The sequence below is a fragment of the Hemicordylus capensis genome, chromosome 2, assembly GCF_027244095.1.
Source record: "Hemicordylus capensis ecotype Gifberg chromosome 2, rHemCap1.1.pri, whole genome shotgun sequence".
Lineage (NCBI taxonomy): Eukaryota > Metazoa > Chordata > Lepidosauria > Squamata > Cordylidae > Hemicordylus > Hemicordylus capensis.
The window spans coordinates 169135062-169151575 of NC_069658.1; the positions used below are offsets into that span (position 1 = coordinate 169135062).

General features: G+C 46.9%; 2 protein-coding genes across 3 annotated transcripts in view; one reads left to right on the forward strand and one right to left on the reverse strand.

Annotated features, from left to right (window-relative positions):
- POPDC2 (popeye domain containing 2) overlaps window positions 1–16514 on the reverse strand; it is a 73150-nt gene that overhangs the window by 13038 nt on the left and 43598 nt on the right. The gene's annotated exons all lie outside the window — the stretch shown is intronic.
- The window catches only part of PLA1A (phospholipase A1 member A), a 59345-nt gene that overhangs the window by 6128 nt on the left and 36703 nt on the right, over window positions 1–16514 (forward strand). For both annotated transcript variants that reach the window (XM_053295888.1, XM_053295887.1), the window contains exons 3-8: window positions 466–643; window positions 2758–2866; window positions 10192–10293; window positions 12590–12679; window positions 14284–14451; window positions 14702–14791. In XM_053295888.1, coding sequence (XP_053151863.1) covers window positions 466–643; window positions 2758–2866; window positions 10192–10293; window positions 12590–12679; window positions 14284–14451; window positions 14702–14791 — 737 coding nt within the window. The remainder of the gene's footprint in view (window positions 1–465; window positions 644–2757; window positions 2867–10191; window positions 10294–12589; window positions 12680–14283; window positions 14452–14701; window positions 14792–16514) is intronic.

Genomic DNA, 16514 nt, shown 5'->3' on the forward strand with positions numbered 1-16514 from the left:
ATAGCACTTACATTTATATACCACTCTATAGCTGGAAGCTCTCTAAGCGGTTTACAATGATTTAGCATATTGCCCCCAACATTCTGGGTACTCATTTTACCGACCTCGGAAGGATGGAAGGCTGAGTCAACCTTGAGCCCCTGGTCAGGATCGAACTTGTAACCTTCTGGTTACAGGGCGGCAGTTTTACCACTGTGCCACCAAATGTCACGCCTTTCACCTATGCATCTCTCACTTTCATTTCACCTCTTTGGTTTTACATCATTGCATCTGCTTGCAAAATGTATTTCACTATCAATGCTACTCATGGGATGGATGGGAAGTGGTTAGGGGCACTGAAGACACAAGAAGATGATGAACTGTCTGAGATCATTTTCAACTATGCAATGACTTCAGCCTGTCATGGTTAGTAAATTTGGAGTCAGATCATTTGCTGAATATCAAACCTTGTGGATTATTTCTCAGGGCACTAGGCACAAAGCCTTCATGGATAGATGGGTTAATTAAGACCTTGCTACAGTCATCTCAAGCCAATGTGATTGCCATTGACTGGGTTCATGGAGCCACAGCAGCCTATCCCACTGCAGTGCAAAATGTTACAATGCTGGCACTGGAAATATTAAGTTTCCTTTACAAGTTGCTGGTAAGTGAAAATGTACTTCTGACTTGGACACAAAATTAAAGTTTGGCATTGGTTCAAAGACAATTCAGGGAGCTTCTTCCTCTCTGCTAAGAAAAATATTAAAGAGTCTTTATTCAGTATATGAAACATGGGGAAAGTGCTTTCTCATCTGAGCAGACGGAGGGTGCTCTTTGCCCTTGCTTTGCTCCTAGCTCAGTTGGTAGTGACAGTGGCCAGGAGTGCAAAGAAAAATGTTTTCATTTGGTGCTGAAACAAATACAGATTGGTTCAAGACACCAATAGATGATTGAATACCATCTATACTTCCCCTCAAGGGCTTGGGCCCAGGGTACTTAAGAGAGCGCCTTCTTTGCCATGAACCCTTTCACCTCCAGTTAGGGTTGCCTCCAGCTCATCTGGGAGTTCTTCACAGACGACTTCAGGCCGCAAGGTATCCGAAGAGTTATGTTTAATTTGAGGGATTAAATGGACAGTAGGGATTTGCGCGAACCAGTTTGCAGGCCATGCTAGAGGCTTGCAAACCGATTCGCTGGTCTGGCGATTCGATGCCGGGGGGGCGGTGTTGCTTTAAAGGTGGGGGGGGTTGTACTTACCCTCCCGCCACTTTCCCCCCTCTGGCGCTTCAGTTTTAAGCCAAATCTTCGGAGTGGCAGCATTCCTCCCTGCCGCCAGTGTCCCCTTGTTGCCTGCTAAATGCGGAAGTAACTTCCGCGCATGCGTGTGCCGCCGACGTGTGCACGCGCCACGCACATCACAGTGACGTGTGTGATGCACACGCGGTGGCGGTGGGTGCATGCATGGACGTTACTTCCGCATTTAGCAGGCAACAAGGGGACAGTGGCACCCTCCCCATTCTGGAGGGGATGCGAGCTAAAATCCCTGTGTGTAAAGCTCCCTGGTGGCGACTCAGGACCGGGCTTTCTCTGTGGCTGCCCTGGGCCTCTGGAATACTTTCCCTGTTGAAATAAGAGCATCTCCAACTCTGATTGCTTTCAGGAACACCCTCAAGACGCACCTGTTTTCTCAGGCATTTATTTGGAAATTTTAAACTGTTTAATGTGTTTTTATCTTGTGGGATTGTTTTTATTTGTTTTGTCAATTTTAACTGTTTTTATACTGTTTTTACATTTGTTGAGGCTATTCACACGATTGTAGAAAATCGTGTGAACCACCGGCTGCGAGCCTGGTGGTTCTTGAGCGGGTAACCCATTCAAGTAGCCCACCCCTTAAACCGGGTTTGCGGAGTTTTGGGGATCGTGAGTAGCCACGGTGTGGCTCCACACTGTGGCTACTCATGAGTAGACCCCCAGCGGGAGGCTGAAAAGCAGCCTCCCGGCTCAGGGGTCTCCCTAGTATGCCCTGCGCACTCGCACAGGGCAGACTGGAGCTTCTGGGGGCCGCGCAGCCTCCGAACGCCCCAGCCCCTGCCAGCTCCATCACAGAGCCGGCAGTCGTGTGGGCGGCCAATCCGGCCGCCCAGGGCTCCTGCCCTGCCCTCTGCAGGGAGAGTGGGCTTAGCCCACTCTCCCCGCAAAACCAGCAAAAGTGGGTCTCACTGATCGTGAGACCCACCTTGTTGTGTTTTTAACTTTGTATACAGCCTAGATATTAACATACTAGGCAGTATAGAAATGTGATAGATAGATAGATAGATAGATAGATAGATAGATAGATAGATTTACTCCTGTGCAAAATAAACATGCTGCTATGCCCAAACTTCAGATCAGCTTGTTCTGCATTGCCTAACAATCTCCCACAGGCTGTTGTATTCCACCCTTGCGATGTTTTCACACTGCATCTTATTGATCCCAGGCCTATAATTTGAGACCCATAGCAAATAATATGAGAGTGGGGCAGGTGGGGAACAATCACTTGGCTGGTTTTAAAGCATCATTCGTGTTTGCTCTGCCTTCCACTTAAACAGAATACTCCAGCGAAAAAGGCATGGGGGTGAAAAGCATGAAACATACCCTGCGTTTAATTTCAATTGCACCTTGATGAAAGATGTTATTGTCTAATCCAGACAATATTACCTGAATATACATACTTGGGGAGGGCTTTAAGAAGAAAATGCCAAAGTCACATGAATTATGCCTGCCTGTCTGAACCTTCAGGCCCTGGGAGTGCCAGAGTCATCCATCCACCTTATTGGGGTGAGCCTTGGAGCACACGTTGGAGGCCTCGTTGGCTATTTCTGTGGAGGCCGCCTGGGAAGGATTACTGGTAAGGAACCCAACAGGCTTAAACTTTAGCAAGACTGTCAAACTGTTTTGTGCTTCTTTAAACTGTGTTGGGTAAATTTTGTTTTAGAAAAGCAGTATAGAAATATTTTAAATAAATAAATAATCCTAGTTTTCTAGGAAACATGCATCATTTTACCTAATCACTGTGCAATTCACCTATGGCCTTTTTTCTTGTAGTTTAGATCACTGAAGTTTACCATTTCAGGTGAAACCAGGGTGTAGATGGGTGGCATTTCTTTTGCTCCTGAGAACCTTGATCTTCCAACCAAAATATAAAACTCTTTACAAAGTCAAGCTCACAAAGTCAAGCTCACACCAATGCCCTTCTCTAACTTACCACCAAATCACCTAGATAGTAGTATCACCTAATAATCACCTAGATAGTAGAGGAGGAAAGCTGAAGGAAGCCGAGGGCCAGCTCCAGGGTAGCAGGGGTCCTTGGCCAACTGCCCCCTGTAGGTCCCCTCTTACCTGGGTGATCCCCCTCACAAGGTTCATGGTGGGGTAGATGGGATTGAAGATAGGAGCTGACGAAAGAGCAACTTTCTCAGCAGAGAGAGTCACTCTGTCACTCCTTCCTCCAGACATTTTCCATCTGCAAGTGGAAGCTTCCCCTCAGGTACCTCTTCATTATCACAAAGGCCTCGAGGGAAAGCCCTCATCTATCTATCTATCTATCTATCTATCTATCTATCTATCTATCTATCATATTTCTATACCGCCAAACATGTGCATCCTTAGGTGTTGTTGTTGTTGTTGTGCTGTCAAGTTGATGTCGACTCCTGGAACCCACAGAGCCCTGTGGATTTCTTTGGTAGAATACAGGAGGGGTTTAGCATTGCCATCTTGCGCGCAGTATGAGATGGTGCCTTTTCAGCATCTTCCTATATTACTGCTGCCCGATATAGCTCCCTAGGCAAGTCATTTCCCTGCTGCGCCATTAGGTGGCTATACATATGTTAAAATATAAAAGTGCACATTTGTAGATAGGATGGGAAAGGAGGCAATGACACTTTTGGCTGAGAGAGTTGGACTGTCACCACCACAACAAGCTGTGGACACAGAGGTGAACTCAAGAATTAGTAGTGGGTCCTTCTGAGGGCTCTGAGCCCTTGGCAGCTGCTCTGCATGCTGGCCCCTAAAGCGAGGCCTGGAAGAAGTTATAATACGACCATGCAGTGTGCATGTTTCTTCAGTAATGTTTAGAGGAGATGGGATGGGACTCCAGTCCTATCCTGTCAGAGGAGTTCTTTGAGGCTGCACAGGGCAGTCTTACAGCCATAAGAAAATAGGGGGAAATCCAAGTCCCTCAGGTTGTTAGAGAGATTTGGAGGGGATATAATTTATCTGCCACACTTGACAGCGGAAGTGCACAAGTAAGAAGAGCACTGCTGATTAATATTGCCTGAAGACATTTAGTTAAAGTTTTAAGTAAAGTAGTTTATTTAGGAAATACAGTTCATCCCTCACCAACCACAAGGGTTCCGTTCCAGGAAACCCTCTTTGTTGGCAAATTCGCTGTTGGGAAGCAATAGAGAATCATTGGAAGCATGAGGTTAGGGGAATTGTGGTGGTGAAACGGCCAAAAAACAAGGTTAAAAAAACAGAAAACATGGCCCCCTGATCCTGGAAATGACCCCCAGATACCTGTGGTTTAAAAAAAAACAACTCGACAAACCACAGATACTCGGGTTGTGGTTGGTGAGGACGGTCACAATCTCCCAGTCATGGATACTCAAATCCATGATTGGGGAAACTGTGATTAACGAAGGACGACTGTACATCAGAGAGATAGGAAAGGCTTATATGCCTAGCTGCTTGCAACATCATGAAGGGAAGGAGGAAGAGGAAGTCCATCTCTCAGATGAAAATGAAACCTGAGACTCTCAGACTAACAACAAGGAGATTATAAAGTAGAGAATGGGCAGTCAAAGAGAGGATTCCCTCACTTTCTCTACTCCAGTGCCCCTAGTGGTCAATAGGATTGCTGGTGCTAAGGGTCGATGCCATCAGGAGCTGCATCTCCAATACAGGTTAGAGTCCTGCTCCTTGGCAGAGAAATGCCCTTCGGTCCAGCATGGATCTTCAAACTGAAGAGAAGGGGATACTGAAAGAGCATGGCAAGGAAGATGGTTTACATAAGTTGTGTTTACAGATGTTTTCCACCCATTAAGGGTTGCCAGGTATCACAGTTTGATCTAAAGTTTCAGAATATTAGCCTCCTTTTTAAGTATTCAAAGGAGTTAAATAGATGAAGAGCCAGAAGCAAGGGGAATAGGTGGAATATGCAGACTCTCACACGATCTCTGACTTTGTTGGGTGCTCCCTTCTCAGATTACCTAAGAATCCTCCTTAGTGGGCCACAGGTCAGGGCCTTCTCAGTTAGGGCAAATCAGTGGTGGAACACTCTCCTCTTGTCCATTCACTCAGTAGCTACCTTGATGTATTTCAAGTGCCAGTTAAATTCAAACTTTGGAAGGAGTCTTAACAGCTTTCTTACTGGCCCTGACGCATTTTAAGCTTTTGATGAATGGCCAAGTTGAAGACAGAGCATCCTGGAGAGAATCTATCTCTGTGATCGCTAAGAGTTGACATCGACTTTATGGCACTTAATCAATCAATCCAACAGCCAACCAACAACATCTGGGAATCCCTGTTAGAGGGAACACTGTTGGAGGCCCCCCTGGAACTTGGAGGCTATGGTCCGGGTCTCTGGGCAGCACCCCCATGGCTGCATTTGAGTAAAAGAAAAAATCCTGGAAAATCTTATCATGGATCTCTCACATCCAGGTGTACATCCAGCTTGAAACAATCTTGACCAGCTCAAACATTGGGCCAAAACTAAAAAGCTGAAGTTCAACAGAGACAAATATAAAGCCCTGAGTTTAGGTAAGAAAAACAAAATGCGCAAGTGCAGAGTAGGGAGACCTGGCTGGACAGCAGTACATGAGAAAAGACTCAAGGTGTCTTCGTGGACCACAAGCGGAACATGAATCAGCAGTGTGATGCAGTTGCCAAAGAAAGCCAATGCAATCTTAGGCTGAGTTAACAGAGGCATCCTGTCCAGATCATAAGAAGTAATCATTCCACTCTATTGTGAACTAATCAGACTTCACTTGAAATACTGTGTCCAATTCTGAGCCCCATGCTTTAAGGACTTTGATAATCTGGACCAGCTTCAGAGGAGGGTAGCAAAGTTTGTCTGTCTGTCTGTCTAACATATTAGTATACCACCCAAAACGCAAGTCTCTAGTTAAAACATTAAGGTTAAAACATTACAATAATTCAAAACAATGTTAAAAACCATCAAACTATTAAAACAGTATCTAATTAAAAGCCTGGGTGAACAAATGTGTCTTAACAGCTATTTTTAAATGTTGTAAGAGATGGGGAGACTCTTATTTCAGCAGGGAGCGCGTTCCAAAGCCTTGGGGCAGAAGTGGAGAAGGCCCATCCCTGAGTAGCCACCAGATGAGCCAGTGGCAACTGCAGACAAACCTCTCCTGATTATCTCAATGGGCAGTGGGGCTCATAGCGAAGAAGACGTTCTTAGGGCCTAGACCATTTAGGGCTTTATAACTAAGACCTTGTCTTTTGTCCAGAATCTTATCAGCAGCCTTATCTTTTAAGATAGGAGTGACATGGTCTCTCTGAGATGACCCAGAGACCAACCTGGCTGCCGCATTCTGGACCAACTGCAGTTTCTGGACTATGTACAAAGGCAGCCTCACATAGAGCGCATTGCAGTAGTCCAGTCTGGAGGTGACCAGCAGATGTACTACTGTTCTGAGGTCATTTATCTCAAGAAACGGATGCAGCTGGCATATCAACCAAAGCTGATAGAAGGCACCTCTGGCCACTGCCTCAGCCTGGGACACCAGGGAGAGGTTTGTGTCCAGAAGTACCCCCAGACTGTATACCTGTTCTTTCTGGGTAAGTGTGACCCTATCCAGAACAGGCGGATCAAAATCATCTCCTGAATTCTGACCCTGCACAATAAGTACCTCCATCTTATCTGGATTCAGTCTCAGTTTGTATCCCTCATCCAGCCCATCACCACCTCCAGGAATTTAAGGAGGTTATGCCTTCTCATGATGATGTTGACATGGAGAAATTTTTTTGGGTGTCATCAGCATACTGATAACATCCTGCACCAAATCTCCTGATGATCTCTCCCAGAAGTTTTATGTAGATGTTAAACAACATCAAAGATAATATGGAGCCCTGAGAGACACCATAGGAAAGTTCAGATTTTGAAGAACAGTCCCTGCAAGACACCATCTGGAATCTGCCTGAGAGGTAGGAGTGGAACTACTGCAAAGCAGTGCCTCCCACCCTAACCCCCTCAGACGTTCCAGAAGGATACTATGGTCGATAATATCAAAAGCCGCCAAGAGGACCAACAGAGTCACACTTCCTCTGTCAATTCTCAATTGGAGATCATCCATCAGGCTGACCAAGGCAGACTCCAGCCTATAGCCTGCCCGGAAGACAGTCTGAAATGGGTCTAGACAATCAGTTTCATCCAAGACTGCCTGGAGTTGGGAGGCCACCACCCTCTCAATTACCTTGCCCAACCACGGAAGGTTGGAGATAGGCCTATAGTTGCTTAACTCTGAGAGATCCAACACAGGCTTTTTCAAAAGAGGTTGAATAATTGCCTCCTTAAGGCAAGGAGGCATCCTGCCCTCCCTCAGAGAAGCATTTATAATCTCTACTAAGCCTTCTACAACAACCCCCCTGCCAGATGGTATAAGCCATGTTGGGCAAGGGTCAAGAGAACAGGTGGAAGACCACACCACTCCAAGCAGCTTGTCCACATCGTCAGGAGTCACAAACTGGAACTGATCCAGGCTGACCACATAAGAGGAGTTGCTGGACACCTCTGATTCAGACACTGCAGTAATTGTGAGGTCTAATTCCAAGTCAGCCTGAATACAAGAGATTTTATCCACAAAAAACTTATTAAACACATCATAGATTATTCCAAATTCTGATTCAAGGGAAGAGGGGCACTTATTAGCCTCCTCACAACCCTGAACAACTCCACTAGATGTGAACTCCACTGGACGTGAACTTGTGGATGCAATCCAGGCTGAAAAGAATAGCTTCTTTGCCCCGCCCTGTATTGCCAGATCATAGATTATAAAATGTGCTCTGTGTTGTAATTTGTCGGATTCGAGTAGAGTCTTCCTCCACTTGCGCTCCAGTCTACCTCACCACTTCAGCCCCCATAGTTCTTCTGTATACCAAGGGGCCAATTCTGAAGTGGGTCAGAGAATCTGCTTAGGAATGATCATGTCTACTGCCCTGGTGAGTTTGCTGTTCTAAATCTCCATCAGAGCATTAACAGGATCACTGGCAGAGCCAACACTAAAACCGCCGAGGCTTCTTGGAATCTTGTTGGATCCAATAACTTTCTCGGGTGGACCATCCTAATGGTCCCCTCGCCCCTGCAAGGGTGGGGTGTGATAATGAGTCCAACCTTAACCCAATGGTGGTCCATCCATGACAGTGGGGAAATCACAGGGGTCCACACCCATGGAATACCACCACCCTGCTCAGAGTGAAAGACCAGATCAAGTGTGTGACCAGCAACGTGTGTCAGTCCTGAGACCCCTAGGGATAGGCCCATTGTTGTCATGTCCGCTATGAACTCTTGAGCTGCCCCAGACAGATTGGTCCCAAAGTGGACATTGAACTCCTCCAGCACCACAAGCCTGGGGAACTCCAACGCCAAATCTGAGACCAAGCCCGTCAGCTCAGTTAGGGACTCCATTGGGCAGCAGGGAGATCAGTACACCAACAGAAGTCCCAGTCTATCCTGGTCCCCAGATTTAGAGACACAGATGCAATATGGTCAGACACTTCAACAGGGATCCTAGTCAGGGAGATGTTCTTATAGACCACAGCCATTCCACCACAGCCATTCCACCTCCCTGCCCACATCCCCACACCTACTCCTCGACAGAGTACTCTGGAGGGAGAAGCTGAGACCAGACTGGGCCACCAGCCTCCGCCAACCAAATCTCTGTGATACATACCAGGTCTGCCCCTTCATCCAGAATCAAATCATGGATGGTTTCTGACTTATTCTGGACAGACCTGGCATTACAGAGGGTGAGGGTCTGTGGGACGTTGGCACTGCTCCCCGAGGTAAAATGGCTGGCAGGACAGTCAGAAGGGGAAACAGCTATTAGATTTCTGATTTCCCTTCTCCTGCAATGGCTCACTGACCTGCCAACTTTACTTCCTCTATTTCCCACCACCACTGAAATAACCACCCCATTGTCAGTGGACACGACCCCTGTCTCCCCACCCCTAGACAAACCAAGTCACATCTGAAACACCCAACGCCTAAAAACAACAGAAGCCAAAATAAAAATACCTGGCCCTCACTGCCCTCTGAAGTGACTCCCCCAAAGGGGAGCAGCCTTTATAAGGCCAGAAAGATGGCTAGTCTGGGCAGATGGTCCTCAGGAACTGCTGACTCATCCCCCCTGGCCCCAATCCTGCACAGATTCACCCACAGGGCAGCAGCCACAGCCCCACAAGTTAGGAGGCACACAGGCTGGCAGGCTGACAACAGAGGACGGCAGCAACACAGGCTCTCACCTGTGGGCAGCAGCCACCTCTGAGAAGCAGAGGTCAAGGTGTCTTCCTCCCCGGCTTCTGATGATGGTGAGGGGTCTGGAAAACAAATTCTGTGAGGAACAGTTCAAGGAGCTGGATCTGTTTAGCCTGGAAAAGAGAAGCCTATTGAAGAAGACGGTCTCCAAATATCTGAAGGGCTGTCCTATAGAAGAAGGAGCAGGCTATTGTTCTCGGTTGCTGCTGAGGGCAGGACGAGAACCGATGGGTTGAAAGACCTGCCAGGCTAGACACTAGAGAGGATTTACTCACCCTAAGAGCTGTTTGACAGTGGAACAGTCTGCCTCATGCAGCGTTGGGCTCTCCTGCTGTAGCGGTTTTCAGACAGAGACTGGAGGACTGAAGTGCTGTAGCAGCCTCCTGCACAGAACAGAGGGTTGGACTACAAGACCGCCAAGGCCCCTTCTGACGCTAACATTCTATTCTTCTTATTGGTCCTTAATCTGCCAAGTGCCATGGGGCTCCCCCTCTAAGGGAAACTGCCCTCAACTCCTAGGATCTACCCCCTCTGCATCTCAGGGTGGATCCTCAGGGTGCATTCTCTCTCTGCCCAAAGGAGCTTCAGGGGACCCGGCAGCCTTTACCTGAAGGGCCATGGTGTCCTTAAGGTAGGGGTCCTGGGGTGTGTCCATCCTGTTTTTCATCACGTTCCAGGTCTGGATCCTGCAGGCCCCAAGTACACCAGAGCCAGCCCTGAAGAGCGCCTGGATCCTGGAGACGCTCTCTTCGTGGAAGCCATCCACACAGATACAGACAGTAAGCTGGAGATGCCTTTCCCACCTCAGTTCTACTTCCCTCGCCCTTGTTTGGCCTCCCTTTTTTAATGTTGAGAATTATTATTATTATTATTATTATTATTATTATTATTATTACATTTATATCCCACTCTTCCTCCAAGGAGCCCAGAGTCAGATGTTCTCAAGCAATGTTCTCAAGCAATGATGACTACATACTTAAGTTTCACTTTCACAACAACCCTGTGAAGTAGGTTAGGCTGAGAGAGAAGTGACTGGCCCAGAGTCACCCAGCAGCAAGTCTCATGGCTGAATGGGGATTTGAACTCGGGTCTCCCCGGTCCTAGTCCAGCACTCTAACCACTACACCACGCTGGCTATGTTATGGATTTGACAGAGATATCATTCCCCACCCCACCCCGCCCCACAAGAGCCTGCTTCCTGTAGTGAGTCATCCGTGCCATAGGAGTAACATGTAAGAGGTCTCAGCAATCAAATCAGGGTTCCCCCCCCACACACACACACACTTGGTGAGTTTTCATTTACCTGTTCCATGTTTCCGACTAGGGAGGGCATGGAAGGTTAGTTCCTTAATTATTAATATGTTCGGCACCCTATGGCACCTTCACAAAGTTTCACAGGCCCCTGCCCCAAAGAAGCTCTGTCTAAAATAGGCAATGAGGGAAATGGGGAGGAAGGGGAAGGTGAGGCGAGGAGAGCAAGGGATGAGCAGAGGTGAATGCTCTGACATGTGCTTAAAACTTAGTTGCAGTTGGAAAAGAGGAAGGGGATCAGTGAGGAACCACATGGGAAAGGTGGGCTTTGAGGAGTGATTTGGTCGAAGGAGTGGGGAGCACACCATGAAGAAGCAGCACGAAAGCATACAGAGGTGTGGCAGAAAATGGTTTAATGCCTTTTGAATTGAGTGCTCTTTCTCAAGGGTACGACCATACACAGACCCATATAGTAATGTGCCAATAGCAGCTTCCCTCCTGGAGCTTCGGGGGATTTTCATTAGGACTGCAGAGTTGCGGGGGCGGGGGCAAGGGCTCAGTCATTTCCACCTGCATGCCCCAGTCTGGCTCCTAATTGGAAGGCATGCCCCCAACCCTGGTGAGCTGCTATTTTAATTTTTAAAATGGAAGCACAAATGATGGATGTAGTGACACGTGTGATGTTGGTGCCTTTCCCGTTCCTCTTCCCCTGAGACCTCAATATGTGTGGGGAAGGGATTCTGCCGTCTCCCTGTTCATCAGCAGGACTGTCTGCTTTGACTGGCTCTGGGCTCCCCTCTCTGGCCTTCTCCTCCTCAGTCCTGCATTCCTCCACTATCCCTTGCCACAGCTTTAGGAAGCTGCCATATACTGAGTCAGGTCCATCTAGTCCAGGATTGTCTACACAGACTGGCAGTGTGGTTCCTCCAAGTCTGTAGGCAGAAGTCTCTCTCAGCCCTATCTTAGAGATGCCAGGCAGGGCACTTGGATCCTTCTGAATGCAAGCATGCACGCCATCTTCCCAAAGTCGCCCCATCCGCTAAGGGGAATATCTTACAGTCCTCACATGTATTCCTCTGCTAACTGAGCAAAGAGGTGCCACTTTTAAAAGTGGTGATTCTCTTTATTGAGCAGGGGGAGAACAACTGGTCGTATCCAGCCCCAGCACAACAGCATCTCTCCAGTGGCTGTTGATGGTGGCTGTTTTATGTTTCTTTTTAGATTGTGAGCCCCTTGGGGACAGGGACCCATCTTTAGTTATTTTTATTTCTCTGTGTAAACTACTTTGGGAACTTTTGTTGAAAAGCGGTATATAAATAGCTCTGGTGGTTTGTTGTAGTCTCCCATTCAAATGAAAGTGTTTGCTCCCATTGCACCCTACCAATTCTTCCTTGGCTTATTCCCAGCTGATTTCCTGCTGGTCGCTTGGACAACCTTCCTTGTGCATCTGGCAGCCTGCTGGGGTTTTGGCATGAATTCCAGTTTTCCTGGCTTCAGGCCTCCTGCAGAGCAAGCAGCCACATCAGAGAGGAGTGAGGGAGATGTGGTTTTTTTGCAGCAGGTCGAGGGGTGTTTGCAGCAATCAGGGGCTGTGGCTGAGAACCCCAACAAGTACCTATAGTCTGATCCAAGAGGGCTCTTCTTATGAAGGGTTTTCTCTTTCTCTCATGCACACACTCCTGACACAGATGGAGATTTGCAAAGAGGCACAGTGGCCCTTGCAGTTTGTAGCTGCCCTTTCCAGTTAGGGGCCTGGTCAGGATTGATGCAGGTTTTTGAATATGAAAGAGGAAAATGGCCATTCTAATTCAGGTCTGCTTTCAGATTTTGGTATCCGGATCCCTGTCGGTCACATTGATTACTACATAAACGGAGGCAAAGATCAGCCTGGATGTCCTCGATTCATCTCATCTGGTAAGAGTGGTTCATGACTCATTACCATAAGGTTTTTCACTATCACAGCTGGCCACTTATCATTGTCACTTTTCAAAGAAATTGGGTACAAAACTTCAGAATCCCCCCACCCCCGCCCCCACCGCCAACCCTTTACATCCCTGTGTTGACTTTTCCATAGGGATAGCCTAGTGTGACAAGGGCCTTCTCACTCTCCCCTCTCTCATCCTGACAGCGACTTCCCTAGTCATGTTCATAAAAGCCACTTCGGGACCTTCATCAACGTGGCCACAGTGTACTCTGCTCCTCTAAGCCCAAGGAGTGGGTAGCTAATAGGTGAGAGCAATGGACTTGGGAGGCAAGGCTACCCCTTTCTGCAGGGTCCCTGAGAGCGGCAGTGCTGTGGCGCAGCAAGTCCAGAGACATGCTGCCTCCTCTCCTTCGAGGTCCCTGTCAGCATGAGGCAAATAGGAAGGGAGGCCTCCTTCACGTCACTGATTTGACAATAGTCGAAGCCAGTACCAGCCCAAGCCCCGCCAGTACTTGAGATGATATCGTGAGCCATTATCCTTCTCTGCATAGTGCATGCCAGTCTGCCCCCATCCCGATCTCCCCACTCATAGCATGCAAACCATGCTTGTGGCATGCAGATGGCACTACATGCCCGTTCTCCCCATCCCCAATTCCATCTGCGCCCTAATCTCCCCTTAGCTGCCACTGGCACTGCTGCTGCTCTTCCCACTCGTCCTTCTCTCTGCCTCTTGAAAAGGCAGCACAGTGAAGCTTCTGTTGTTCTCAGTGGAAACTGCTGCACAAGTGCAGGTGCACATTGCTGAGTTATTGTGGGCAACTGCATTCATGGGCAACTTCACCAGGGCTATATTTTATGTGCGCACAGCAGCAGAAGAGAAATGCCAGTTTTGAGTTATGCATCATGTTGGCCAGTGTGTTTAGAAATCCACCTCTTTTCTTGGACTGTGTGAAGAATTGTTATGAACCCTTCCTTTGTCATGAACCTCGCTGCCTGTTATGATCTTCTGGAGAGGCCAGGTTACAGTTGCCACCAGCTCATCTGGTGGTGACTCAGGATCGGGCTTTCCCTGTGGCTGCCCTGGGGCTTTGGAATATGCTCCCTGCTGAACTAAGAGTGTCTCCTTCTCTGTTTGTTTTCAAGAAGACCCTCAAGACTCTCCTCGCAAGCTTTTAGTTAGAATTTTAACAATTTTAATTTGTTTTAATAACTTTTATACTATTGTTTTAGTCTGTGTTGATTTTTTAATATCTTAAACTTTGTACACCGCCTAGAGGTGTACATATCAGGCGGTATAAAAATATGATAATAATTGTTAGCAAGGATGAGAAATACCATTCCGTTCACTGAACTGATAACAGTCATGAGCATACACCTATATACCCCAGACCAGGGTTTCTTAACCTTTGGCCCCCCAGATGTTGTTGTCCTACAACTCTCAGGATCCCCAGACATGGCCTTTGTAGCTGGGGATCCTGGGACTTGTAATCCAACAACATCTGGGGACCCAAGTTTAAGAAACCCTGCCCCAGATCTATGAGCTCTGCTTCCCCTCAGCTTCCATTCTTCTATGCTCTCCCTTTCTCTTCTACAGGCTATAACTATGTAATTTGTGATCACATGAAGGCGGTGCATTTCTACATTAGTGCCTTGGAGGAGTCTTGCCCTATGATGGCTTTCCCTTGTTCCAGTTACCACAACTTCTTGGCTGGCCACTGCTTAGACTGTGCTGATCCATTTTTGTTCTCTTGTCCCAGAATAGGTAAGTCACTGCTCTCAGATTATCATAGCTGCATTGGACATGTACAGGTATCCAGGAATCTAGAATTTATTTGGGAATTCTAGATCCAGGAAAGGTCAGGGGTTGGCAGGGAACAGTCTTACTAAGGAAATGCAATGAATTTGGCAAATGCATTGTATCTTTGCACAAGAATCATGGAATATGCACAGAGCTCTGGCACTCTGCCCTCCCGCCATTAGCTCTTCTACATCAGGTTCTCTTCTTGTTTTAGGACTGTTGGACAATGCAGGAGTCAGTCTGAGAGAGCTGCCCAGAGAGGTCAAAGTTTACTTGGCCACAGCGGCAGCTGCACCATACTGTGGTGAGTACAGTAAAAGGGCACATCTAGAGGGCTGAGCATTTTCATTTCTCATCCTAGGGAGGCAGCGGTGATGCAAAATCTCACAAACTGTCAGGAGAAAGTATATAGTGAGGAAAGTGGGATCTCCTACTCTGTCCCCACCTCTAACCTGCAAGCATTTATTTAAAGGTCTGTATAGAAGCCTATGTATGTACAGCATGCTACTGGGAAACTTATTGTTATTGTTATTACATTTTATATCTTGCTCTTCCTCCAAGGAGCCCAGAATGGTGTATTACATACTTAAATTTCTCCTCACAACAACCCTGTGAAGTAGGTTAGGCTGAGAGAGAAGTGACTGGCCCAGAGTCACCCTAACCCCTCGCCCTCAACATGGGATATAGTGAATATTCTGGAAGCGATTCATGAGGGCTGCTAATTCATTTATGCATATACATAACTTGATTCTCTTCACTCGGTGATGGGAGTTGAAAGTGTAATATTAGCTTATTTAAAAGTCTTGTGTTTTCAGTTAAGATGATGGGAGGATATCAAGAGTTTTGATTGTAGTGTTGGATCTGTGATGGCCCATTCTTGTGTACAAGCAGAGGGGTATCTAGGGGAAATAGCGCCTAGGGCAAACACTGAAATTGCGCCCCCCTGTCCAGGCATCTGACACCCATCTTTCAGATAACTTTACCATAATATCAGCTGAAAAATACAAGTCAGGCTCGTTAATCTTTTAATATTTCAAGAACTATTTAGCAGTGGAAGTAGCCAGACCAAAAACTGCTGGAAAACTACAAATTTTAATATGCTGGGGCTCATGAAATACCCAAATACTATGTGAAGGTGTACTTGGAAAACTAAACAGAAGTGCCTCTCTAATTCTCTACTGTGCACTGTAGCATCACTATTACATAAGCTTTTAAAAATAAATGGAGAATTTTACTTTTCTCAGATACTCTGAAAATAATTAAAGGATATGCAAAGTAAACTGTGTCACTGCTTGGAATATATTCTAGTATTTCAAAAAGACAGTTAAAATGAGAGAAAGAGAGCAAGAAACTCACAGTGGGCCTTAATACTAAGGATTTCACACTGATTCAAAGACAAACTCACCATTAATAGCCATATTATTAAGACATCACATTTAACTCACTTATCACAAGAAGCAAAGTAAGAGCAAATGAATACAATCATAAGCTTCAACTCAGTATTCACAAGCCCTGATTCTCTGTACATAGTACCAAACTGAATATGTGTACAGTGACATATTAATTTTTTTAAAAAAAATCACCTGTAGCCCCTTCTGGGGGCTTCATAAAGACCATGGGTGGGGAGTCTGCAAAGGTTCCCCCTCCCCACACTGACCTCTAGGGCCTCGCAGGGACCATTTGAGCATGTGTGGTGGCCATTTTTAAAAAATAAATTTTGTTTTTAAAAATGGCTACTGAAAACAAAATGGCCACTGTCCATGCCCAAATGGCCTCTGCAAGGCCTTGCATGGCCTAGGGCCTCACAGAGGCCATTTGATCTTATGCGGTGGCCATTTTGTTTCCGGTGGCCATTAAAAAAAAATTATTTTAAAAAATGGCGCCCCCTTCAAATGGCCCCCGGGGCATGTGCCATGCCTGCCCTACCCTAGATACGCCCCTGTGTACAAGTCATCTCTTGATACTGCCATCATGAAGTGGTAAACAAGGATGTGTGAACCAGCTCTGAGAATATGTGAAATGCATCC